This window comes from Oryza brachyantha, chromosome 3 (genome assembly GCF_000231095.2).
Source record: "Oryza brachyantha chromosome 3, ObraRS2, whole genome shotgun sequence".
NCBI classification, from domain to species: Eukaryota; Viridiplantae; Streptophyta; class Magnoliopsida; order Poales; family Poaceae; genus Oryza; species Oryza brachyantha.
Window position 1 is genome coordinate 23,961,438 of NC_023165.2, and position 26,347 is coordinate 23,987,784.

The 26,347-nt window shown below is 40.0% G+C and overlaps 1 protein-coding gene across 1 annotated transcript; it reads left to right on the forward strand.

The window, feature by feature from the left end:
- The first annotated feature begins 3,353 nt into the window (after window positions 1-3,353).
- Window positions 3,354-26,247, forward strand: LOC102718446 (protein ILITYHIA). Its single transcript, XM_006651695.3, has 60 exons — window positions 3,354-3,609; window positions 4,826-5,199; window positions 5,289-5,420; window positions 5,570-5,951; window positions 6,105-6,248; window positions 6,327-6,511; window positions 6,656-6,782; window positions 6,878-6,951; window positions 7,282-7,358; window positions 7,448-7,484; window positions 7,656-7,822; window positions 8,006-8,189; window positions 8,259-8,336; window positions 9,271-9,390; window positions 9,466-9,525; window positions 9,809-9,931; window positions 10,607-10,700; window positions 10,776-10,954; window positions 11,862-12,164; window positions 12,288-12,404; window positions 12,492-12,593; window positions 12,669-12,809; window positions 12,945-13,109; window positions 13,277-13,453; window positions 13,539-13,661; window positions 15,018-15,098; window positions 15,210-15,326; window positions 15,443-15,615; window positions 16,108-16,185; window positions 16,256-16,403; window positions 16,985-17,107; window positions 17,260-17,316; window positions 17,389-17,499; window positions 17,645-17,836; window positions 17,942-18,115; window positions 18,753-18,863; window positions 18,952-19,021; window positions 19,087-19,165; window positions 19,252-19,354; window positions 19,440-19,610; window positions 19,724-19,846; window positions 19,925-20,038; window positions 20,291-20,397; window positions 20,657-20,708; window positions 20,783-20,889; window positions 20,977-21,036; window positions 21,132-21,246; window positions 21,360-21,470; window positions 21,559-21,696; window positions 21,772-21,894; window positions 22,040-22,111; window positions 22,260-22,372; window positions 23,740-23,898; window positions 23,975-24,071; window positions 24,169-24,351; window positions 24,660-24,854; window positions 24,934-25,101; window positions 25,190-25,322; window positions 25,489-25,573; window positions 25,943-26,247. The coding sequence occupies exons 1-60, from the start codon at window positions 3,480-3,482 to the stop codon at window positions 25,980-25,982; spliced, it is 7,878 nt and encodes a 2,625-aa protein (XP_006651758.3). The 5' UTR covers window positions 3,354-3,479; the 3' UTR covers window positions 25,983-26,247.
- The last annotated feature ends 100 nt before the right edge of the window (window positions 26,248-26,347 follow it).

Genomic DNA, 26,347 nt, shown 5'->3' on the forward strand with positions numbered 1-26,347 from the left:
CGGGTGGCGGCGCACGACGCGGCGGCGATGGCGACGGCGCACGGGAGGTGGAGGCGGGCTCCGGCAGCGGCGGCACAGCAACCGCGTGGCGACGGCGAGGCGAAGGCGATGGCGCTGGGGCGGTGCGTTGGCGGCAGCGAATGGCGCGCGCGTGCGACGGCGACACGTGCGTCGGCAGCGGCGACCGAAGAGGGGAAAGGGGAAGGAGGGAGGAAGGGAGATGCTCACCGACGAAGGCGAAGGCAAGGGGAAGCACGGCGAGGACGAGGCGAAGGTGATGACGTGGTCCCGCGGGAACGACCGGCAGGGAGGCGCGGACGGCGACGTGTTGGCGACGACGTCAAGCGCGCGGCGAAGAGGGCGAGGAGGTGACGAGGGCGCTCGGGTGTCCTCCGGCGGCGACGGGGCGGCGGAAGGTCAGCGAGACGGCGGGACACGGGGTGACAGCCGGCGACGAGGGTGGCGAGGCGCAAGCGGCGAGATCGACTGCGGCGGCGAAGTGATGCGGCACGGCAGCGGCTCGGGTCGGACGGGGAAAAGCGGCGGCGCTCGGGAGAAGGGGGATTTATAGGGGAAGGTGGCGCGGTTGGGGCGGCGAGGTAGTTGAAGACCGAGTCGGCGACGAGGCTGACTCGGCGACGGCGGTTGCGGCGGCGCGGCGAAGGTGGGGCGGAGGCAGACTCGGGCGCGGCCGGCGCAGCGGGGTGCGGTCGCTGACAGGCGGGCCCCGCTTGTCAGTGGCGTGAGGAAGGAGGAAGGATGGACTCCGCGGGCGGGCGTAGCTCGCGGGCGAGTAGGCGAGCTGGGCCGAGGCGGCGACCCAGGAGGGAGGGAGGAGGCACGCGGGAGAGCTACTGGCTCGGCTGGGCTGGCCTGGAGGGGCGGAGGGATGGGCCGGCTCGGTTGGGCCGTCCCGGGAAGGAAAAGGGGAAAAAGAAAAAGAGAGAGGAGGAAAATTGGACTTCGGCCCAATTTGAGGAGGAAGGAAAAAAAAGAAAAGAAGGGAAAAAGGGAAACCCCACTTTTGCCGAACTTTAAATTAATTTGTTTGGCCAAATTTTATACTTCTTCAATTTGAGTTTAAATCTGGTTAATCGATTTGCGAACCTTGATTTAATTAAATTAAGTTATTTTAGAGAGATTTTTCCTGAGTTAGTTAAGCCAATTATTATTTACGGATTTTTTTTACGAATTTAGGCTTGGGACAAAACTCTGGGTGTGACAAGAGAGGAGGGTGAGAGGTGCGAGATGAGTGATAAGGAGATTAGTTTTGACTTTGAAGCTTAAATTTGGAATAGAGGTAACACTTCAAGATTATTAACTTTGAAATTTTTAATCCACCAGCTCACAAACTATATAAGACGAAAAGTCGGTTTAAAAGATCAAACCAATAAGTCCAAACCTAAACAAAGAGAATTTTGTAAAAATAAATGTTATTATGCCATTCTTTTTGCACGTGTGTTGCAAGTTTTCCCTTGTTTGCCAATTTATATTCGGATTTTAGCTTATGCATTTGGATTTCCATGCTTTTGGGATTTTATTGTTTTATTTTATTCAGAATTTAATATGATTATCTCAATGTATTATTTCAAATTTCTTTTTTCTGATGTTAATTGTCAATCGGGAAGCGTACGAGTGGATGTATAACTATTATAGAGCCCCCCAGCAGGCATAGCAACAAGGCTAGCAAAGATATATATTATGTTGCACATAACTAATTTAACAACAAAATTTCCATGAACATATCCTCCTTACTTACACCATCTCATCTCTCACCTTCTATATAGAATCAGTTACCATCAGATACTCCTATTAATGGGACCCATAAAACTAAACAGAGCCTAGGACGTCACAAGCCAACGATTAATTAGGAGTACACGCCTGTGCACGGCCACATGTTGCACTCTGCATGGAATCCGACCATAGCTCTTGAGTCTTGCCTCCAGAAATGCCCGCCCGCCGCCTCAACCATAAGCATCGGAAGTCTTTCATGGATTGTACTCTAGTACTTACATTCAGGCCTTATGTATATGAACAGTGAAAATTTTCGATCCGGACCGTCCTCCTGCATAGTGGGCCATTTGTGCTCGTGGCAAAATGGGCTGTGCCTATTGGCCTTGTGTCTTGCAGAATTACGCAGAGGGCAGCGCCACCATCAGGGAGAAAAATAAAGAACAACAACTAATTTTACACATGATTAAAAAATAAATATATAAAATATTTTGTATAGTGAGAGAGAGTGATATAATAAAAGAGTGAAACCAACTTCAAAGCAAGTTTAGCAGTAGAGCCAAGCTACCAACTACTAGTTACATGCATAACATGCACATGCTTATTAACAAAACTATATTTATATGAATGTCAATGCCACCTTAAAAAATACAGCATTACGTACTAACAAAAGATCGAGCGGAATGTAGCTCTGGGATGAAGAAACACCGAAGTGGACCAAGGTGGAACTCGTGCTGAGGCAAAGGGTATGTAATTCTACATTGAGATGAGAATAACAATAAGTTTCTAAATTGTAGCATCCCATGTATAAATGCGTTGATTTTAGATATTACAAGTGATTTAGCCACGACCTAGGATGGTCCGTTGCAAAGTGAGTTATGTATGTCACTGCGAAATTTTAGGCTCCATGAAAACTAAATCCAAGGCCTTGGTCATGCCCGGGCCCACGTCCACCTTTGACCACAAGGTTACATAAAAACTTAGTTAAAACGAGGTAGGTAATAAAAAAGTCAAACTAAATATTCACCTAGATAATATAGGCACATAGATAATAAGATTGACCACGGGTGACATCTCGATAAAAGCAATTGTTCATGTAATATAAACATACATCTTGTTTACATGTTGAGCGTTGGTCCATGTCCAAGCCATCGCAAGCTATATGACAAATTAAAGTGGCGTGAATATGAAGAAATGTCGCGGTAGAATACATGATTATAGTAACATAAATACAAATATCAATAAATTAAGAACCAAATTCATCGTGGCCTATCTACAAACGGAACAAACATGCACATGTGAGTGTCATTCCGAATCAAAGCGGCCCTGTCAAATGGATTCACTGAATCAATAGTCATAGACTCATTTACAACCCTAAGTTACACCTCCATCAACAACTGCTGAGCAGTGGGCCCCCGCCCTACAGTAGGAACCAACCAATCACAAATGAGCCACTTACAAACCGGACCCACAAAAGATAATAATAACACAAAGGAGTGAAAAAGAGCTCTCAATCTCGACCCTGACACGAGGGCCCCACGTAGCAGCCGGAGATGGCTTGCCAAACTTAAACCCCAGCAACTGGGCGTCCTCAGCCCTGTGCTGCGTTTGCCCCCCAACCTTCCGCCCCGCCGCCGCAGCAGCAAAAGACCACACCACACCACTCGCTTAAGTCCATCTCGTGCTCTCCCCGCGCCGCCGCCGCCGCCGCCGCACCAGCGGCCCCCCTTCCCCTCCTCCTCCGCGGAATGGGCGCGCAGGAGGCGTCGGCGGAGGAGGTGCTGCGCGCCGCCGCGGCCGAGGTCTCCACCTCCTCGACGACGCGCCGCCTCCGCCTCTTCCGCCACACCCTCCCTCACATCCTCGCGAAGGCATCAGGTATCGACGCCGCCCGTCGGCTCCGCTCCCCCCCTATGCCTGGATCGCCTGCCCCTCTTCCGTCCGCAGATTAGTCTCCCCGTGCGCCTCCGCTGGCTCCCGTGCTCCTCCTTTTGCCAGCGGGGGGCGTTCCGCGATCGAGAAAAAATGTCGGGCTCTTGACGGCGGATTTGCTTTGATTTGTGCGAGCTGGGTCTCCCCGTCCCGCGTTGTGCGTTTGTTTGTTCGTGTGGTTGCTCAATTCCGTGTTACTTGTAGCGGATCGTAGCTCGTTAACTCCACTCATGCGCGAATGTGCTCGCTATCCGGTGCGCACTGTATATTGAGAATAATGCTTGGTTTTACTCCTCTGTTGCATCCTCTGCTCGTGTTGTGCCATGCGATCTGTAGTGTGATTTTAGTTGCTGAAATTATAGTTAGTAGGTCAGCACTAAGCAGCTGGGTAGCTTCTGGAGTTGCTTGCTATTGTGTCGTCCTGGCATCTGTGTAAAGGTTTTGAACCAGGATAAATTGTGCTCGTATACATTCATGTGAAGCTAAGTCTGCTTGCTTTCAAGTGGTTCCACAGATCAACATTGTTTTTTTTTTTTAATCTCATGTTGACTTGATCTGCAACTATGACTGAATTGCATGGCGCATAGTCCTGAATGCAAGGGAAGTTCACTCGTGTGAACTCATCCTACCCTTCTACTATTTGAGCAAGCTTTTATTATTAGAAGTGATTAAGTTCACTGATGTATTAGTGTAATCTGAGCCTCCCTGGAAACATCTGCTTGTACTGGGATTGTAATTTTATTCAGCTTGTACATGCATTCCTGACGCAGACACATGCTTCTTGGTGCTGCACTAGATTACTAGCAATTTGTCCCTTTATGCCCAACATATTTCACATGTTTATTGAATATGCCAACGATTATGATGCTACAACCGATGGTTTCTGCTACCATATAGTGTATGTCTTAGCACTTGTCACGCTTATGTTATGACTATCATGATTCCCTAGAAAATCTTGTTGCAAACAAACCAAACCTGTTGAACCGATTAAATAGATCTAGATCCCCACACCACCACCACCGTCATCACGAAGTAAACATCACACACAAACACATGCTTTCCTTGATGCGGATTTGACTGATACATCTTCATTTCATACACCATTCCATGTATAAGATCAATGTAAAGCTGTTTTTCTAAAGATTATTTTCTTCCCCTGCAGAGTCACCATCAGATACAACATTGTTAGTTGATCTCATTTTCCAGACATTGCCTATATATGATGATCGGGCATCAAGAAAAGCGGTTGATGATATGGTTATCCAGACTCTTGGTGAATCTGCTTTCATGAAGCCCTTTGCTGCTTCACTTGTTCAGTCCATGGAAAAGAATATGAAGGTTACAAGTCCTCTTGCATGCTTCAAGCTTCTCAGATGGTCATGCTATCTTCTGAGATGGAGCCAGTTTGCCACACTTTCAAAAGGTGGTTTCTCTAGACTTGCCAATGCACAAGCAGTGTTATGTCAAGTCCTGATGGATGGCTCATTTCGTCAGCGACGGACTTGCAAACAACTATTTACCCGTCTTTTCTCTGAGGTAATAGTTGTTTGAAACAAGTGAACAGTTGCTGTATACAGGATTATCTGAATTGCTTTCTGATAATTTTGTTTGGTTTCATTTGCCAGTCTATTGGAGCATATAACATGTACATAGATGAGGTCAGAGATTCAAGAATTCTGGTCAGGGACTCTCCTGCATTCTTAAATCTAATACTGGACTTCACCATAACTTCACCATCATTATATGCTGAGTACAAGGTAAAACACTGAACCCAGCGCATCACCGATTTTCAGTCATTTATCACCCATGCATTTTCTCTGACCACCTCAAGAATATTAGATAGTATTATAACCTAATCTTTCTGTTTAATTTTGTTCATGTGTTCTGACAATCTGATTACTTTCAGCCAATGTTCCTTGATCTGTATGTCAAAACCGTCTTGGGTTCAAAAGACCGGCCATCACAAGCATCGAGTGAAGCTTTTAAGCCTCTTTTTTCAGATATGGGACATGAGGATTTTAAAAACACTGTTGTCCCGTCATGCATAAGGATGCTGAAAAGAAATCCTGAGATCGTGCTGCAATCTATTGGATATCTCCTATATACAGTCCGTTTAGACCTAAGCAAGTATTGCATGGAGTTTATGCCAGTTGTGCTGCATCAGGCTCGGCATTCAGTTGAAGAGAGGAGGATTATTGCTTTGAGTTCTATAGGAACATTAAGTGGGAAGTCCAGTGATCCAGACACTCTACTTTCCATGTTCAATGCTATTAAAGCAATTTTAGGAGGTTGTAACATGCAGAAACATATTTCTATTTTCTGATACCTGTTGACTTATCATGTTTTTTGTGGGCCTTTTTTGCTATCTACAGTGTGGTTTTAACTCACTATAAATATTGGCATTGAAATCTCAGCTCTTTGACAAGCTTTTGGTTATGCAGGCTCAGAGGGCAAATTATCACTTCCATACCAGAGAATTGGAATGATAAATGCTTTGGAGCAGTTGTCAAGATCGCCTCCAAAGCAAATAAGCAAACTAGCTCCCACCTTGTCCAGTTTCCTTATAACGTGCTACAAGGATGATGGTAAGCCTCAAGTTTCCCACTCTAAGCTTCATACCTTCATTGAGGGCATCAATTCATACCTCTTTTATCTTATGTTAGGTATTGAAGAAGTGAAATTGGCAGTTCTCTCAGCTTTGGGATCCTGGGCTTCGGTATCAACTGAAACTGTCCAACCGGATGTCATTCCATTTATAGCTGCAGGTTTGAAAGAGAAAGACACTTTAAGAAAGGGGCATCTAAAATTAATACGAGCCATATGCAAAAACTCCGATTCACTGACTAAGGTAAGAGTTACTTCTAATTTATTGTCTACAAAAGAGCCATCTTCCAAGTGAGTTTTTCATTTTCCCGCAAGAGTCACTGCAAGGCAGATGACATAATTGATGCATTATAGTTATTGATAAATATGCTGTTGACTTGTTATGCAGGTTACATCTTTGTTGGATCAGTTAATACAGCTGTCAAAAACTGGTTTTACAAAGGCAACACAGCGGCTGGATGGAATCTATGCTCTCTTTTCTATATCAAGGCTTGCTGCTATTGATACAAAAGCAGGTTTGTGTGTGATTTCTTCCAAAATCCAAGCGCACAATTTGTTTAAGTTATCAAGAATCAGTTTCTTATATATACATACCTTTAAATATATGCAGATGCTGCTGTTCTAAAGGAGAAGCTCTGGATATTAATTGCTCAAAATGAACCCTCGTTCATCTCTGTCCAGTTGGTAATACCAGATTTCAAGTGTCATTTGTTATTTGCCAAATGATCCAGACTGCTTATGCATCTCATATGCATGACTGGTTTATTGCATATACCGTTAGGTAGTTTGCACAGTTTACTTTTGTCCACTGTCATAGCAACTGGATATACTTCAGCATTCCACTCTGTTCTTCTTTGTAATGTGAAGCTACATTCTGAAGTGTGTTTTCATTATAAGAACATGCTTGAAGAGTATAAGTTAATAATTGTTATCGAATAGACAAATACACTGGTGGTTAGGCACAATGATTGGAGCTTCATTGTAAATATTTTAAAGTAATTTTATCTTATGCAGTTTTCCAGACTCACAGATGAGGATTGTTTAACCATTGTGGATCTTCTTCAATCACTGCTTGTGGAGCATCTTTCCCGGTTTTGATCTAGCTCTATGATTATTAAATTGGCCTTTTGGTTGGACTAGTGCCTTTCCCCCCTTAACTTACACTTGTTTTAAACTGCAGGGTCGAAGAGTTTTTTTCCGTGCAGTCATTACTGCAGGTATGTATTATGGGTATATGGCAACATTGCGTCAACTGTCAAGTTTGACTTGCTTATCCCAAATTCTCTTTAAGCTCCTGATAGGTCCATTCTGCATTTTTAATATAAGAAAATTATTGCCTCTAAAGTATGTATTAGTCCGTGCATTAATTCATTGCTTTTCTGGCACAGGTGCTAATATATCTAGTTTGCCATCCAAGTTGGGAAGTCAGAAAGATGTCTTTTGATGCTACCAAAAAAATCCTCTCAAGCTCTAGTGGCTTAGCTGAAGAGCTTCTCTTCTTATTTACAAATTGGTTGTCATTAGTCGGAGAGAGAATGTCTATTTTGAAACAAAGGTATGCTTATTTATGATCTTCTCTTTGTATATCGGTGATTGAGTAGTGCTTATTTATCCTCAATTCCTAACCCTTCTTTTGAAGTGATTGCGCCTTATAATAAGGCATCAGCTTCAGGCTGTTTTCATATTATTTGTTGACTTGAACCTTTCGAATATATCCTAATACATCTCCTTCAATCAGTGATACAGATAACACTGCTGATTCACAATTACCACTCACTCCATCTACTGAGGTCCTCGTCAAGTGCTTGTTGTTGATTGCACCTTACGCAGTTGACCATAGTCCGATATCATATTCTCAACTTCTATTGTGCTCCCACCACCCTTGTATTTCCAGCTCAGATCGTTCTTCTGGTGTTTGGAAGGTTGGATCTTGCTAGCTGTCTTCTGTCCACATTTTTCTGTCCCTAACTGTTTTGCTCGTTCTATTCCAGAGGTTGCAGAGAAGGTTGAAACAACAGAAGATATTCTTCATTGAATTAATTTCTCCCAACATTTCAGTTATCTGCAAGGTAATTCTTACATTTTGAAACATGATACCTGACAGCTTTTGTAATTCTTTTCATGTTAATGTGTGCTACTATTTAATAGTGGCAGTGGAAGATATTAGGCCATGCCACCACTGTAATTCGTACTATATGCTATAACGAAAGCAGCTGAATGCGTACTTATGATCTTTTAATTCTTATTTGTAGTCACATGGTACATACTAGGATTTGGTTGTTTTGCATCAGTGATAGCCTTGCCTGGTTACTGGTTTCAAGAGGCTCTTCTAAACCTACTCATAGAAAGATCAGGTTGCGCTTGTTTATATATAGTTTGTGGGTGGCTTTGATGCTATTTTCCGGTGGTCCAGAATCCAGTATATCTTGGTAATGGATTCACATGTTTGGAATATTAGTACTACCTCTGTTCCACAATAAGCGCACTTCTAGGATTCAAATTTTGTCCCACAAAGAGTGCACATCTAGGGTACTACTTTCCCTCCCAAGGTCCAACAATCCCTCATTCAATTTTTCCCCATCTTATCCTCAACCACCCTTCCCATTCTCAATCAACCCTCATTTAATGAGGGGCATTTATGTTATTTTCCTTCCATACCAATTTACCTTTTGAATTCTAGAATGGCATTTATGGTGGGACATAGGTAGCACTAACTAGTTGAAAATATATGAAAAAAATTAAAATATAGTAAAACAACTACTTAAAAATATATGAAAAAATTAAAATATAGTAAAATAACAATAGCCAAAAGGAACAACGATTGAATTCATGGTGGTCCCGAGCAAATCTCAACTATCTTGATTTTGAGATGCTCAGGTTTCAGTCTCTCAGATCGCTGTGTCTACTTATATCATGCTAATCTTATTTGCCACCTACAATTTCCCATGCACTAGCTATAAAAAGGTATTATCTTCGCTGATTACTGGTAGTTTTTCCTTTCAGGAATTACTTTCGTCAGATGGTTTATTTAGTTCCAACAAACAAATTCAGTGTGCTGCACTACATTCATTATCAACACTGATGACAATAACACCCAATGATGCATTCCTAGAGTTTGAGAAGGTTTGTTTCTCCATATTTCAATTCAAACTTGCAATACCTTCTTCTAATATTTTGTGCATATTGTTATCTTCACAGCACTTCACAGGGCTTCCAGATCTCACTTTGCATGATGGTTTCTCTGAAAATGATATTAAGGTGACCTTTTTCGGTCCTCATATCTTATTGAAATGAACTATATTACTGCATCTGCTCCCTAGTGTCACAGTCTGTAGTCAGTTTAAGTATTGACATGACATGTCAAGAATGGTTATATTTTTCTATCATACTGCAACTATATGTGTAGCATATTTTCTTAAGATGTCCACATTTTTGGAGAAGTTTGTATGTACTAACGTTAATAATATTTGTGCCTTTTTAAAATGGCTTCTATTCCTACTGTAAGAACTTATGCTTAGAAGTTATTGTCTCCCTGATGTAGATATTCTATACTCCAGAGGGGCAGCTGTCAACCGAGCAAGGAATTTATGTTGCTGAGGCTGTTGCTTCCAAAAATACAAAACTTGCGAAGGGCCGTTTTCGTGCATATGATGATCAAGATGTGGTAATATTTTATTCTTGACACCCTGAAAAAAAAAGATATCCTATTGGGCAAGAGAAATGAACAGTAGAACTATTTCTGTACAATCTGTCTTTTCTTATTTAGTTGGAGCATGATTTTTTACATTACTTCTGGAATGTAGAATATGATACTTCGTGAGGTTGTGACCCAGGTTCGAGTAACATCCAGAACAAAAATACTGGTTTCTCCTAAAAACCATTAACCAATAGGTTAAAGTTGGAATCTATTTTTTTAATTCAAAAGCTGGTAATTGTTGGGAACTGGTTCTTGAATTCAAAAAATATTGGATTCAAACTTTGGCATTGCTGATGTGTAGTTTTTCATAGATCTGGCATATAAAATACTTTAATGTACCTATGAATGACATTGGAAGGAAAATGCACAGTTTGGGAGCTTTCATATTTGAAATTTAAATTCTGAATTTGAATTGTTCTGGCTGGTATAATGGGTACCAATTGGCTGCTCAGGACCAGTAACCGACTGGTAACTGGCAAGATTTCAATCTCTGGTTGTGACCAGAATTATGTATGGCAGATGAAATATAGCTTACTCAATGTATTGTGATGCCTTGTTTTATTGCAAATGATGCTGTGAGAGCTGTAAGCATCTTCCTCATAGATAACAACTAATCTGCATTTCATATGGAGTATACTATAGGACTCTGTTCGATCTGGTGCCCCCGCAAAGACTGACAAGAGAGAGTCCTCTAGCATTGGCAAGAGAGAGACAGGGAAATCTACAAAAAAGACTGGTACGATAAGCTAAGGTTCTGATAGAGATTAAGTGTACCACTATTTGGTTAAAATTTCTCCATGCAATTTTCCAGCTCCAGCAGACAAGGCCAAGACTGCCAAAGAGGAGGCCAGAGATTTGCTTATGAAAGAGGAAGCATCTGTGCGTGAGAAGATTGGACATGTGCAGAAGAATCTCTCCTTGATGCTGGACACTCTGGGTGAATTGGCTATTGCCAACCCTATCTTTACTCATGGCCAATTGCCTTCTCTGGTTAGCATCCTTATCACCCTTTTTTACTCTCTGTGTGTGACTATAAAGTGGGAAGTTTGCAGTCATATTGGATGGCTTTTCCACTACGTTTTTTCTAATTGCAACAACAGTACTAGTTTGGTCAGAAAAAAATCACCCTAGAATGCATGCAGTCAAACTATGGATTTTGATCAAAGGTTCTCTAAAAAATAGTTTGGCTATATAAAATGTTATGGATATACTTGTTATGTGAAATACTTTCACAATAATACATTTTTTAACCATGACAATTAAATTTAGTATTCCCTCTGTTTCATATCTAGGTTTGCCTAGATTCATCCATTTATCAATGTATATGTTTTTGTATATGTGTCTAGATTTATTAGCACACATATGAATCTAGGTAGTGCTAGCAAGTCTTATAATATGAAACGGAGGGAATAGTTACTAGCCGAGTGCCCATGCTTTGCCATTGATAAAACAAATGTTGTGATGTTGCCTAAAATAAATAAAATATGTTTTTCCATGAAATGTGTTACCCATCTTTTTCTATAGGGAATATTCCCCTAAATTTGATTTTATATGAGGCCATTTAGATTTGATTTTCTCAATATTAAGAAGTTCAAGGGGCTAATTTGCCAATTTTACGATGGGAGTAGATGGGGTAGCAGATTCACTGCTGCCACCACTACCTTCTCTTAAAGGAGTGTAGAAAATAGCATTCTGTTGACTTTGGGAAGTAAAAGAAGTGACTTTTTTTTGTGAGGAGGTGTGCATATTTCATATAGATATTCTTGGAAAAATGGACCTCTGGACCTGGGTAATGATCTGACTATCAAATATGCAATTAAAACATAGCTGTTTGGTCATTCAGCATCTAAGAAGCATATATGGGTCTTAATTTAATACTTGATGGTGTTCCATGCAGGTAAATTATGTTGAACCGTTGCTAAGTTCTCCAATAGTAAGTGATTCCGCGTTTCGTGCAATGTTGAACCTAGCACGTTGCACAGCACCGCCTCTTTGCAATTGGGCACCTGAAATTGCTGCTGCTATTCGTGTAATTGCTGTCGATGATTTTGAAATTGTTATGGACCTGATGCCTGTGACTGTGGAAGAAGATAGCAAGAAGAAATCATCATCTGGCCTCTTTGAGCAAATAGTAACTGGGCTGACAGTTGCATGCAAAGGAGGGCCTCTTCCAGCAGATTCATTTACTTTTGTCTTTCCTGTATGTCTTCTGTTTTATCACTACTCCTATAGTACAACGATAAAATTTAACTTTGACCCTCCCCTTTTTTCTTTGTTATCTTCCCTTTATTTGCTGTCATTAACTTGTCCTTTTGTTGTTCAGATAATGGAGAGGATCCTTCTTTCTACAAAAAAGACATGCCTTCATGACGATGTGCTTCAGATACTAGCCATGCATTTAGATCCAATATTACCTCTTCCTCGACCTAGGATGCTATCAGTTAAACATTCTTAGTTCTTTTGTACTGTATTATTTGAATTGCTTAACACCCCTATTATGAACTGACCTTTCTTATCTTTGTGTTAGGTTCTTTATCATGTGTTAAGCACCGTTCCTGCTTATCACCCTGCTGTTGGTCCCATGCTGAATGAGCTATGTCTGGGTCTAAAAAGCAATGATTTGGCACAGGTTATTATTTGCTGTTCATTTCTCAGGGTTATTTGTTTCAAATAATGTTGTGTTCTGAATCTCTTCTTCACATAGGCTCTTGTTGGGGTATATGCAAAAGAAGTGCATGTTAGGCTTGCCTGCTTAACTGCTATAAAGTGCATTCCGAGCCACTCTGTACAACGGGATTTACAAGTATCAACGAGCCTCTGGATTGCTGCACATGATCCAGAAAAGGTCGGTAACATTCCAACTATATTTTTCATGGAACTATGTTCTTTTAATATTTTTACATCCTTGATTTGGATCTTCTGACTGTTTTTTTAATAATCTGGTTAGTTTATTGTACTTATGGTGCATGTGCCTTTTTAGGTGGTTGCTGAATTAGCAGAGGAGTTATGGGATCGCTTTGGTTTTGATATTTTTACTGATTATTCTGGTGTCTTTGATGCGCTTTCCCATAAAAATTACAATGTTCGAGCTGCTGCAGCTGAAGCTCTGGCTGCTGCATTGGATGAAAACCCTGATAAAATGCAAGTAAGTTTCCAATGGTACAAATCCCCCCTTCTGCATTATGTATGTACTAACGTCATTTTGTTTGTTTAGCTGCAAAATATTAAAAGGCACCAATGCATACTATCTTGACTAAAGAATACTTGTTGCTTTGGGAGGGACCTTATGATTACTCTTTGGTATTATGGCAGGATACACTTTCTACTCTTTTTTCTTTGTACATCCGAGATCTTGGTCCTGGAGTTGAATTTGGGGATACACATTGGCTTGGAAGACAGGGTATTGCATTAGCTCTCCATTCGCTTGCAGATGTTTTGGGTTCTAAGGATCTTCCTGTTGTTATGACATTTCTCATATCACGTGCCTTGGTAAATGCTTTCCTACTGCATTATATGGATTTCAACTTTTATGCCTCTTGCATTGAGTTGTTAATGCCTCATATTGAACTTACAGGCTGATCCTAGTGTGGATGTCCGTGGTAGAATGATTAACGTTGGAATCCTTATTATTGATAAACATGGAAAGGAAAATGTCCCTTTGTTGTTTCCTATTTTTGAGAGCTACTTGAACAAAAAGGTGAGTCACCCTAATATTTTTTCTGTTACAATCGAGTATATTGCATCACTACTCGCTAGTGCAACAGCTCAGTGAGGGGGTGCAATTTAGTACTGCCTCCGTCTCATATTAAGGTCATTTTCCAGTTTTTAGATATGTTTTGACTCTTCGTCTTATTTGAAATATTTTTGCGATTAATAATTTTATTGTTACTAGATGGTAAAATATAAATAGTACTTTATACGTGACTAATTTTTTTAAGTTTTTATACAAATTTTTCAAATAAGATGAATGGTCAAAGCGTTGGACATAGAAATCGAAAAATGAAGTTATTATGGGACAGAGGTAGTATAAGAATTTGTGTAGTGATCAGATGAGTGTAACAACTTGACAAGTGGGTGCAAACTAGTACGAGAAATTGCAAATTGATCAATCCAGAGCAACAACTTGGTAAAGGGGTGCATTCATCACTAAGGGCCTATTTGGTTTGGAGGAATTTCAACCCATAGGAGTAGGAAAAGTGGAGGAATAGAAATGCATACCCACATCAATCCATATGAATTTTTCAAGAGTTTTGGGTGGATGGAAATTTTCCTATGTTCTCTCCCTACAACTTGTAGGAATGGAAATTTTCCTTTGGTTTTCCTATACTTCATTCCTACAAACCAAATGACCTTCATAGGAATTAATCCTTAGGAATCCAAATCATTTGTTTTTCCCACAAACTGAATAGGCCCTTACGAGGCTCCATGGAGGACTGTGAGCCGCATTATCAGACTAACATGGCAAGCGATGAACCCAATGATCCACACATGCAGCAGTGCTCGCTAGCTAATATGCGAGCTAAATGACACAAGGTTATTTTTGTGATGATATGCTAGGTTATGTAAACTAAGATCTGCAGGTCACCAATATATAAGGTCCTTGTGAAATATAACCACAAATTAATCAAGCAACATAGACAAGGTATATGCAATTAATCTTGTGGCCTCAACGTCTTACTTGGTAAGTAATCATTGCTTATCTGTCATATAATGCCATGTGGCGCCTTTTGGGCATAAAGATACACTCACCCGCCAGTTGGTTTCAGTCAAATTACCACCTTTCAAGTTCTTATACTAACCAGCAACCATTTGCCAAGTTGCACCAAATTTATCACCTTGAAAGTTCTATAGTAGCTAGCAACCACTTGCCAAGTTGTTGCACCGAATTGATCGTTTTGCAAGTTCTTGTACTAATTCATGCCCATCTGTTAAGTTGTTTCACCCACAATGCAATTTACTCGTTACTTTTTATGTTGATGATAAAGCTGTTGGATTTGCTTACTTGTAGTATAATACTATAATGCATTATCCTGTGTTTCTCATGTGTTTTTAGGCATCAGATGAGGAAAAATATGATCTTGTCAGGGAAGGTGTTGTGATATTCACCGGTGCTCTTGCAAAACATCTATCAAAGGTACATAAATTTACCGATTCTATGGTTATTACAGGCTGACTTGTCCTTAATTAAATGACATCTGTATATGATACTGCCATGTCCTTAAACGTCTATCAAACTATGTAACAGGATGATCCTAAAGTCCACAGTGTTGTTGAGAAGCTGTTAGACGTACTGAACACCCCATCAGAGGCAGTTCAAAGGGCTGTATCAGACTGTTTGTCTCCACTAATGGTCTCAAAACAAGTGAGTTGTGTAGCATTATCAGTTATATCCCCGCATTTGTTATTACTACTCAACCTTGTCACGTTTTCTTCCTTTTCTGTTTTCTGTTGTTATAATGTGCACTTCTCTATAACCAGGATGAGGCCCAAGCTCTTGTATCAAGACTTTTAGATAGGATGATGAAATGTGAAAAGTATGGTGAACGACGTGGTGCAGCCTTTGGCCTTGCTGGTGTGGTTAAAGGATTTAGAATTTCTTCCTTGAAGAAGTATGGTGTTGCTGCAACATTGCGGCAAGGCTTGGAGGACAGGTTTGCTATTATGTTAACTCTTCCACCAGTTGGACATGAGGGACTTACTAAGCTTAGTTTCTGCATTCACCATGTGGCATACAACCTTATCATATATTATCTAATGTACTTTAGGCCCTTTGAAATTATCTCTTTTCTCTCTATTTTCTAGTTACTTTTAGAGCATTTGAGAATTTGATGCTATGATGCTTGTCGTTGTGCCATTTACTCAGTAGTTGAGAAACTCTTCCTTTGCCCTTAATACCTTAAGGTCCGGTTGGGTGTGATGATTTTCCCCGATTCCTATGAGAATTCAACCTGTGGAATCTATTTGCTCCAAAAATTGACTTAAATTCAGCATAATGTAGACATGTGACTGCCCTCATGCATCTTTTGCAATGATAGGTTTATACTCCCTCCATTTATGGATGGAGTACAATGCTTCATACATTTTTGGTGGATTCTCTGTCCTTTTTGACAACAAATTGTGACACTAACTCTCTCCATTCCCAGAGTTTCTGCAAAATCTCGTGAAGGAGCTTTACTAGGATTTGAGTGCTTGTGTGAGAAGCTTGGCAAACTATTTGAGCCGTAAGTGCGGTACCATTTAATGTAAATTTTGTTTGATCCAAAACATTTCACTGTGATCCTTGTCTTGCAGGTATATCATTCAAATGCTACCATTGCTACTTGTATCTTTCTCGGATCAAGTTCTGGCAGTGCGTGAATCAGCTGAATGTGCTGCTCGGGCAATGATGTCCCAGCTTACAGGCCATGGTGTGAAGCTTGTCCTACCTTCACTTCTTAAGGTGTGCATGTCATGTTTGAAGTTATTGTGCCTTATCGATTCCTTGTTCAATATTTGTACAGTTGTTCACTTGCTATTGCAATCCACTTACCTAACCTTCTGCGATTTTATATACTTGATGTGTTCTACTATTTTCAATGTTTAATTTGATTTGAATATATAGGCCATCTAGCACCAAAAACTACTAGTTGCAAGCAATCACACAATATGAAGTATTTTGCATAAATATGAAGGTTTGTGAAACATTTTGACCCCAAAACTGGAGTTCCTTGGAACGAATTGCAAAGCCTGGGATTTTACATTACACTTCATTAATCAACTAGAGACCAGATACTAGAGAAAAGTTGTCCATCTCCTAGTACCAGGTTGCTATATTTTGGAAAGGAGGGAGTATTCTGTTAGTTCCTTTCTTTTTTTTCTTTCCAGTGTTTATGCTGTTTCTATGAGTTTCTATACACAATTTTTCTGATTTAATAGTTAAGATACCATCTGGAAAAAAAATCAGATATGCAGCCACGTTTATTTCTTTGAAGGTGAACTTCAGCAGATCTATTTATAGATATGTGGATAACTGTCTTCCAGGGCCTAGAAGATAAAGCATGGCGAACTAAGCAAAGCAGTGTTCAACTTCTTGGTGCTATGGCCTATTGTGCTCCTCAGCAGCTATCACAGTGTCTTCCGAAGATTGTTCCGAAACTTACAGAGGTATATATGTATATGAATATATGATGGAATCCGTATGTTGAGCTTATAAGCTCCGTATATATTTTCATGTCATGTGGTATTTATGCTTTTCATGCCATTTTATATTCTATCGTTAGCATGTGATTTTTTATATTATTCTGTCTCTTTGTCAGGTATTGACAGACACACATCCTAAAGTCCAAGCAGCAGGACAGACAGCCCTTCAGGAGGTAATGCATTATTTAACTTAAACACTGAGATGTTCATGCCTCATTCCAATGGACGTTATGTTGCTTTTCCAGGTTGGAAGTGTCATAAAGAATCCTGAGATATCTGCACTTGTTCCTATTCTTCTGGCAGCTCTGACTGATCCAAATAACCACACTAAACATTCTCTTGACATCCTTCTTCAGGTACAGTAGGCTTTGAGATAACATTATCTCTCCCCCTCCCTCCCTCTCTCTCTTTACACATTTTGGCTGCTAGTGTCATACTGCTTTTGTAAGAGGAACTTTTTATTTATTATCTTTACCTTATATGTCCTTTTTTTTTTGGCAGACAACTTTCATCAATTCAATAGATGCACCATCACTTGCACTGCTGGTGCCTATTGTGCATAGGGGGCTGAGGGAGAGAGGTGTTGATACCAAGAAAAAGGCAGCTCAAATAGTTGGAAACATGTCTTCTTTAGTTACAGAACCAAAGGATATGATTCCTTACATAGGGTTGCTCCTACCTGAAGTAAAGAAGGTACTTCTACCCGCCCCTATTATGGCACAAATTATCGAAGGGAATAAGTGCTAATAGCAAACCATTAGTTGATTTTCTTTACATCTTTTGTACAATGTTTTGTAGGTTCTGGTGGATCCTATACCAGAAGTCAGGGCAGTTGCTGCTCGAGCTCTTGGATCTCTTATAATAGGAATGGGTGAAGAAATTTTCCCAGACCTTGTGCCATGGCTATTAGATACACTCAAATCTGATAGTAGTAATGTTGAACGGTCAGGAGCTGCTCAAGGATTAAGCGAGGTTATTTTATTTCCTTCTTTAAGATATATGTGCTTCTTTTGTGGTGTAACCTTTTTATACTTAATAGAATGCGTTTTATGGCTCGAATTTATTTGTACTCTTTTGGAACCACCTGCTGCCATGGTTCAAGAAGGTGCTAGGCGCTAGTCGGACGAGTGGGTGGCATCTAGTGCCTAGTGGGGGCCTAGGCGGTGCCTAGGTCCAACCAACTAACCAAATCCAAGAAATTAGCACGCGTGTTACGTAATAATTAGACTCTATAAGTATCAACTAAACACCACCCAAGGTAGTTCAGCCGCTTAATGCACCATCTAATGCCTAACCGTGCAGGAACATGCCTGCTGCAACTGGTATGTAACGTTTTTGTTGCCAATAGAATTCAGTTCTTTAATGTCTAATCTGTTTATAATTTACGCATAGGTTCACACTTTTCTGACATCCTTCAACGTGGAAAAATGATTTAACAAAACTGACTTGCATCTTGAATTCCGTTCAGGTTTCCTAATTAAGTGTTATTATCTTAACATGTTCCATGGAAACTTTTTTATAAAAAAATCTGTTAGGCCATAAATATCTTGTGCGATCAGCACACTGTCTGTTAATATATAATCACACTAAAGTTAGTGCCAATTTTCAGGTGTTAGCTGCTCTTGGAAAAGATTACTTTGATCAAATTCTTCCTGATATCATCCGGAATTGTTCCCATCAGAAGGCTTCTGTTCGCGATGGGCACCTAACACTCTTCCGTGTAATTTACCCCTTGATTTCTATATTTTTCTCATACTGATATGTCACCTATAATGTTGCATGGTTTCTAACTACTATATATTTTATAGTATTTGCCAAAGTCCTTGGGTGGAGTTTTTCAAAATTACCTACAGGTCGTTCTTCCTGCTATATTAGATGGTAAGACAGTTGGACTTTATCTCTGCTCTGATCACATTGGTTCTCTAATTATCTACCTCTGTCAGGACTTGCTGATGAGAATGAATCTGTCCGCGATGCTGCACTTTCTGCTGGTCATGTATTTGTGGAACATTATGCTACAACGTATGCTCTCCTGTTTTGGATTAGTTTGCTGCTCATTTTCTTACAATGCTATTGATATGTGATGACATTTTCTATATGTTAAATAGGTCTTTACCTTTGTTGCTTCCTGCTATTGAGGATGGGATATTCAGTGATAATTGGCGTATTCGACAGAGTTCTGTTGAATTATTGGGTGATCTTTTGTTTAAGGTCTCATACCTCTTCTATGTAGCTCTCTCCATTCAGTTTTCACCTTTTCTATGGTTGCACCATCTAGTAATGCTACTCCCAATAGGTGGCTGGAACTTCTGGAAAGGCAATCCTTGAAGGTGGAAGCGATGATGAAGGTGCTAGCACTGAGGCTCATGGACGTGCCATTATTGATGTACTTGGAAGGGAGAAACGGAATGAAGTTCTTGCTGCCATTTATATGGTTCGTTCTGATGTCAGCTTGACTGTACGACAGGTATGTCCCTATATTTTATATACTTATATTTTAATGTTTTCCCATGCCTGTTCGAATATGCAATTGCTCAGCATTCCAAGAACATTCTGTTTAATCCTATTTTTCAATGTCAGGCTGCATTACATGTCTGGAAGACTATTGTAGCAAATACTCCAAGAACTCTGAAGGAGATCATGCCTGTACTTATGGATACACTTATTTCATCACTTGCGTCATCTTCCTCAGAACGCCGGCAGGTTTGATCTATTCCATATATTGTCTGATTGTTGTGGAGAGTTCTACTTTTGACTATGCTATGTATTGACATTTTTCAGGTTGCTGGGAGATCACTTGGTGAGCTTGTAAGAAAGCTTGGTGAGAGAGTTCTGCCCTCTATTATTCCGATTTTGTCTCAAGGACTCAAGGATCCTGATGCTAGCAGAAGACAAGTATGTATTCTTAGCTTAATATGTTTACAGAGGTTTACAATGATCTCTTTATTTCTTATAGTAGAGAAACAAGTGAAAATTCCCATACAATCAGGTGCATTGAATTATGTTTTCCTTATCATTGTGTCTTTTACCCTGCAGTTTCCTTATCAGTTTTTGACTTTTTATGAATTTTAATCTTATAGATTGTTCATTTTGTTGAACATACTTATCCTACAAATGATCAATATGCTATGCATTTTTGCTTTTCAGGGTGTTTGCATCGGCTTGAGTGAGGTTATGGGTAGCGCTGGAAAACATCAGCTACTAAGTTTTATGGATTTGCTCATCCCTACCATCCGAACAGCTCTCTGTGACAGGTTTGCTTCTTGGATGTGAAGTCTTGGGGTTCCCATCGTTTCGTTTTTTTTGGAAGAAACAGCAAACCGTGTTTTTGCAAACGAAAAATAATTTGCGGGTAAAACTTTTATATACGTGTCCATAGTGACCCCAAAAAAATCGAGTCAAAATGAATTTTTAAAATTCAAAATTTGGCTTATAAGCAGATGCAACTGCAAAACGATGGGAGCCTTGGTGTTTTATGGTTGAGTCTCATTAACTTATATGTATTTGTGGCAGCACCCAAGAGGTCCGTGAATCTGCAGGATTAGCATTTAGTACTCTGTATAAGGTATCACAGCTGACCACATTCTTGTGTTATGGATGATTTGCCATTCTTGCCTGTTGACCTTACCTTTTGTGTAGAGTGCTGGATTGCAAGCCATTGATGAGATTGTCCCCACTCTGCTACGGGCTTTGGAAGATGACGAGACATCTGCAACAGCCCTTGATGGTCTAAAGCAGATTCTAAGGTTCCTTTTATTCTCATTCATCTGATGAAATTGAATATGTTGATTTGGTATTGCATCAAAATGCTGACCTTTATTCTGCTTTTACAGTGTCAGGACAGCAGCTGTTTTGCCCCATATATTACCCAAATTAGTCCAGCCTCCTCTCTCGTGAGTGGGCCACTCATATTCACAATTTACTACAATTATGCTTACATTAACACCTTTTTTTCTTAACACATATTGCATTGTACTTTGTTGGCTAGTTCATTCAATGCACATGCATTAGGAGCTCTAGCAGAGGTAGCTGGGCCAGGTTTAAATTCACATATTGGAACCGTCCTCCCAGCATTGATACTTGCTATAGATGATGAAGATGTGGTAAGCTGCATTCAAAACAAACTTACTTTGATTTATCTGATTTCTTATTCATGTTATTCATTATTCATTCTCTAGGCTCATAATCTAATGTTTCTCTCTTTGGTGCTTAAAAGGATATACAAAACTCAGCTAGGAAGGCTGCTGAAACTGTTGTGTTGGTTATTGATGAAGAAGGGATTGAAACATTAATTTCAGAGCTTCTCAAAGGAGTCAATGATAGTCAGGTAGTTCATCTGAAAATTCCTTTTAGGATCTGAAACAATATTAAGCCTTCTGTTCATTTAAGGGCTTTAACAAAATTCCCCCCTGCAGGCATCTATGCGGCGTGGCTCAACCTATCTGATTGGTTTCCTCTTTAAAAACAGTAAATTATATTTGGCTGATGAGGCTCCAGATATAATGTCCACCTTAGTTACTTTGTTGAGTGATACCGACAAGGCTACTGTATCAGTGAGCACCTTCCATCTTGCATTGTACAGTTTCAGTTATCTCTTTTGAGACTTATTTACTTACAATGGTCAACAGGCTGCTTTGGAAGCGTTTTCACGAGTTGTTGGCTCAGTTCCAAAGGAACAGCTTCCTGCACATATAAAATTAGTACGCGATGCTGTCTCCACTGCTAGGGATAAAGAACGTAGGAGGAGAAAGGTGCTCACTTCAAACTTCTAAACTTTAGGCTGTGCATAAGTGACAACCCTTTTGTCTCATAGCTTGACAAAAAACATGTTGCCACAATTTCTTCAGAGATGCTTTTGAGTGTAGATTCTAACAAAAAAGCGGAATTCAATTTCAGGGTGTGCCTATTCTTGTACCTGGGTTATGTCTTCCGAAAGCACTGCAGCCCTTCCTTCCTATATTTCAGCAGGTGTGTTTTTCAGAACTATTTTTTATATTAATATTCTTGATATAGCAAATTTTGCATTTCTGGACTGATAAGCATTAAAAACGAATTGCATTTTTCTTTGTCTTGAGGGTTCAGTACATTTCATTATACCTCTCCTGTTCAATTCCAGGGGTTGATTAGTGGATCAGCAGAGACAAAGGAACAGGCAGCAGAAGGTTTGGGGGAGTTAATTGACGTTACAAGTGAGAAAACACTTAAGGAGGTTGTTGTGCCAATTACAGGGTATGACTGACTTGTCAAAATTGCTTCAGTTATGTGGTTTCATCATTTTTATTTTTATTTTTCTATGGAGCGTTATGTTGGTCCTCCTTTAGGTTTAAGACAAACCCAATAAGGTTTAATGGGTTTCATAACACCATCTGTCATGCTGAAAGGGGTTACTGGAAGCTTCTATTAGTTTTCAGTAACCGCAAAATGGATAGACAGGACAGTGTTGGAGGTCCTTTAGTTAATGCCCCATTCTGAAAGCCGCTCATATAGTTAGCTCCTCGTAACATAAATATTGTGTCGATCAATGATGTATACAATACCATCTTTCCTCGTGAGCATCTCTTAGCGTCAGAACTTTCAGACACATATTTCTGTTGGCATACTCCTATCAAGTTAGACCAAGCTAAAGAATTTTTAACAAGAGTTCATTCTGACCAAATCATATTTCTCACCATTAATTGAGGAGTTACATTATAACTTACAGCTAGATTTTTAAAAAGGAGACCAAACAAGAAGCAATATTTTCAATTTTTATCCAGTGAAGAACATTGTTAATTTCCATTGTTCCATTGCATCTTTGCCTAGCCTGTTTTGGACAATTCGTGTATCCTGTATATTTTTCTTTCAGATATTTTGTAACTCGAACACGAGCAAAATCACTGATATTTTAGAATACTAATGCTTTCAAGATGTAGTCCCTTACACCTAAAACATAATACTTTGGTGATCATATTGTTGGTGCTCCAGTCCACAAGTACAGTATTAGTTAGAAGTGTAGCGTTGGCAGGTTTCAAACCTCTCCTGGTCTGTGTTGCAATGTTATTTTATAATGTCCACACTAATCTGCTGCTATACCATAAGCACAGACCTAAAGTACATTACTGACCTGCCTGTGTAAATCCCATCCCTTGGTACATGGGCTAATGTAAACACATAAGTGCTAACTAATGCCCCACCCTCTGCAACTGGAAATTTGTCCACCAAAGTAGTACTCCATCTGGTAAAAGATATTATGACTGGAGGGAGTAAATGTGTCCCTTAGGACTATTAGCTTCCTGGCACTAGATAGTGCATATAAATTAGTACCACCTTTGTCCCAAAATAAATGCACTCTTCTAGTTCAAAGAACAAAACATAGCAGCACAAAACAATTCATGTTATCTTTGTCCCAACCAAGTTACTTTCTTTTTTCTATCTACCATATCTACTTGGAACAAACAGCACTAAATAGACACATGTGAAAACAAACAGGAGCTTAAGCATTATTCTCATCCAATACTTTTCTGTTTATCCTCGCGTTGTAGGCCGATTCACATTTGGTTATATATATGTTTGCATGTCTTCATGAAGCTCTAATCTGTCCTTTATTTTTCATATAGTCCTCTTATCCGTATTCTTGGAGATCGGTTCCCATGGCAAGTCAAGTCAGCTATCCTGTCAACTCTGACTGTCATCATTGCTAAAGGGGGGCTTGCACTTAAGCCCTTCCTTCCACAACTTCAGACTACATTTGTTAAATGTCTGCAGGATAACAATAGGTTGGTATTATCATCAGTATTTTGTTTTGCAGCTGCTTCAATTATTTTTCCACTTGTCACAAAATTTGAATGACAGATCTGTTCGGACAAGGGCTGCATCTGCACTTGGAAAGCTTAGTGCACTTAGCACACGAGTGGATCCTTTAGTTAGCGACCTGTTGTCCATGCTGCAGGTAGTTTTCACATTCTCCCCTCATCCTCTGCCCCTCGTCCCCTCTGTTTTGATGAAGTTGTCGCTGTGCGCAAAAAAATAATTTTATGTTCTTCTAGTCAGGGGATGATTCAGTGAAAGAAAGTGTACTTTCTGCACTTAAAGGTGTTGTCAGGCATGCTGGCAAAAGTGTTAGCCCTGTAGTCAGATCCCGTGGGTGTGATCTTCTCAAAGATTTACTTCAGGCTGATGCTGATGATGTCCGCAGTTCTGCGGCAAAGGCAATTGGTACATTGTGTCAGGTATGGTTCCTTTTGCTCTTCTTTTATCCCTATAAATTTTGCTCTTGTGATTTTCGATCAGTGGTGAATGGGAATACTTGTAACATGTAAAATGAAATTCCTAGAATGATCGGATGAATGTTCCTGTCTGAACATAAAGTTGTTCAAATTACTCGTCCTATTTCGTAGGAATAACATTTTTTTTCAATAAAGCATTGGCTTATCCTTTTTTAGATGACTTCTCATTGTTGGATATGTGAGACACATTGTTCTTTTCCTTATTCTTTTGACTGTTCATCCGTTAATTGTATTGTAACCTGTATCTTCAGTACATGGAGGAGAACGAGACTTCTGACCTGGTGCAAACCTTGTTGAGTATGGGCACCTTACCAGACTGGTGTACTAGGCATGGTGCTTTGTTAACGTTCTGTTCAATATCAATGCATTGTTCATCAAAGTTGTGCCGTTCGCCGTCATTTCCATCTATTGTCGATCTTCTAAAAGATTCTTTAAAAGATGACAAGGTAGCGAATCAGCCTGGAGACCTTAGTTACTGCAAATATAATCGTGGCCCTATGTGTAACTCTTGTCTGTGTTGTGAAGTTCCCTGTTCGTGAAGCCTCTACAAAAACTTTGGGGAGGCTACTCTGCTACCAGTTGCAATCTGAAGCTAGCACCTTGCAACTTATCCAGTTACTTGTCTTGGCGTTGCGCGATGATTCAAGTGAAGTTAGAAGGAGATCTTTGTCTTGTCTCAAAGCTGCTGCAAAGGTTTATACTCAGATCATATATTTCTTGATTATCACTTGTACCTTTTATCGATTGGGTATGCTGGTAATCTAATGATGTGTTGTTGTAGATAAACAATTCTGCTCTTGCTACGCATCTCTCAATACTGGGGCCAGCAATAGCTGAAGCTTTGAAGGATACGAACACGCCTGTGCGTGTCGCAGCAGAGCGTTGTGCCCTTCATGTTTTTCAGTTAACAAAAGGTGCTTCATATATCTTTGCATTTATTTCTTCTGTTGTGATATCATACCAACTTGATGACAATCTGTAAACACAAGTGAGGTGGTGATAAACTTATGATTTACCAGAACTTTTGTGTTAGTGTCTAATGCACTTCTCAAAAACTAATGTCGCTAGTTCTGTTTCCAGGGGCAGACAATGTTACAGTTGCTCAAAAGCACCTGAACATGACAGGCTTGGAAGTAAGGAAGATTGCTAAGCTTCCAGAGGAGAGGTAAGAAATTGCTAGCCAATTGTGCCTCCGTACCATTGTGGATGCATGTGATTGTTCGATTTGTCCTTTTATTAATGCCTGAAATTAGATAGAAGAATAGGGGGCTGACTGTTTGTCTTTTTAATGAAAAAAAATCCGAACGGCATATTTGCAAATGAAAAATAATTTATAAATAAAACTTCTATATACATATTCTTAGCAATACAAAAACCAAGGCTGGAAAATAGAACTACGGTAAAATAACTTCAAATGAAAGGTTTAAAATTCAAATTTAGCTTATAAGCATAAGCATAAAGGAAAAGACAGAGCTAAAAGATAGGACGGTGTGATAAGGGAATTGACCATTTCTTTTCACTGTTTCACCTGCAGTGATGGCAGTGAGAGCAGCGATGATGACAGGAGGACGTAAACGCATTACTTACTGCATCCACTCGGACCAAATTTTGCTTATGTTATCCATTCATATATGATCTCTTCTTATAGTTACGGAAATGTGGTCATTTTTCTCCGTTTGGCCATGGATATAAACTCCCTTTTTTGACCAAAAGAACAGTAGCAGAGGAAGACAGGTCGGCATTGTTCATATTTCTTACTACAAATCAACAATGTTCATATTACAATAGCAGTGTTGATGATCAATGAAGATTACTCATAGATGCTGACTCTTCCGAGGACTTTTGGTGACCATAGTAGAAACTAGAAACCAAGGCACCGTTGTTGCCACTACCAAGATAGCGTAGCATGGGCACAATAGCTGATGAAACCATAGTGGAA

Excerpts from the sequence above, each read along its gene's own strand:
- LOC102718446 (XM_006651695.3), top strand. The coding sequence starts at position 3,480 with ATGGGCGCGCAGGAGGCGTCGGCGGAGGAGGTGCTGCGCGCCGCCGCG. Across the intron at positions 7,823-8,005 it reads ATGTCTATTTTGAAACAAAG|TGATACAGATAACACTGCTG; the intron begins GTATGCTTATTT and ends TCCTTCAATCAG. Across the intron at positions 10,955-11,861 it reads ATGGCCAATTGCCTTCTCTG|GTAAATTATGTTGAACCGTT; the intron begins GTTAGCATCCTT and ends TGTTCCATGCAG.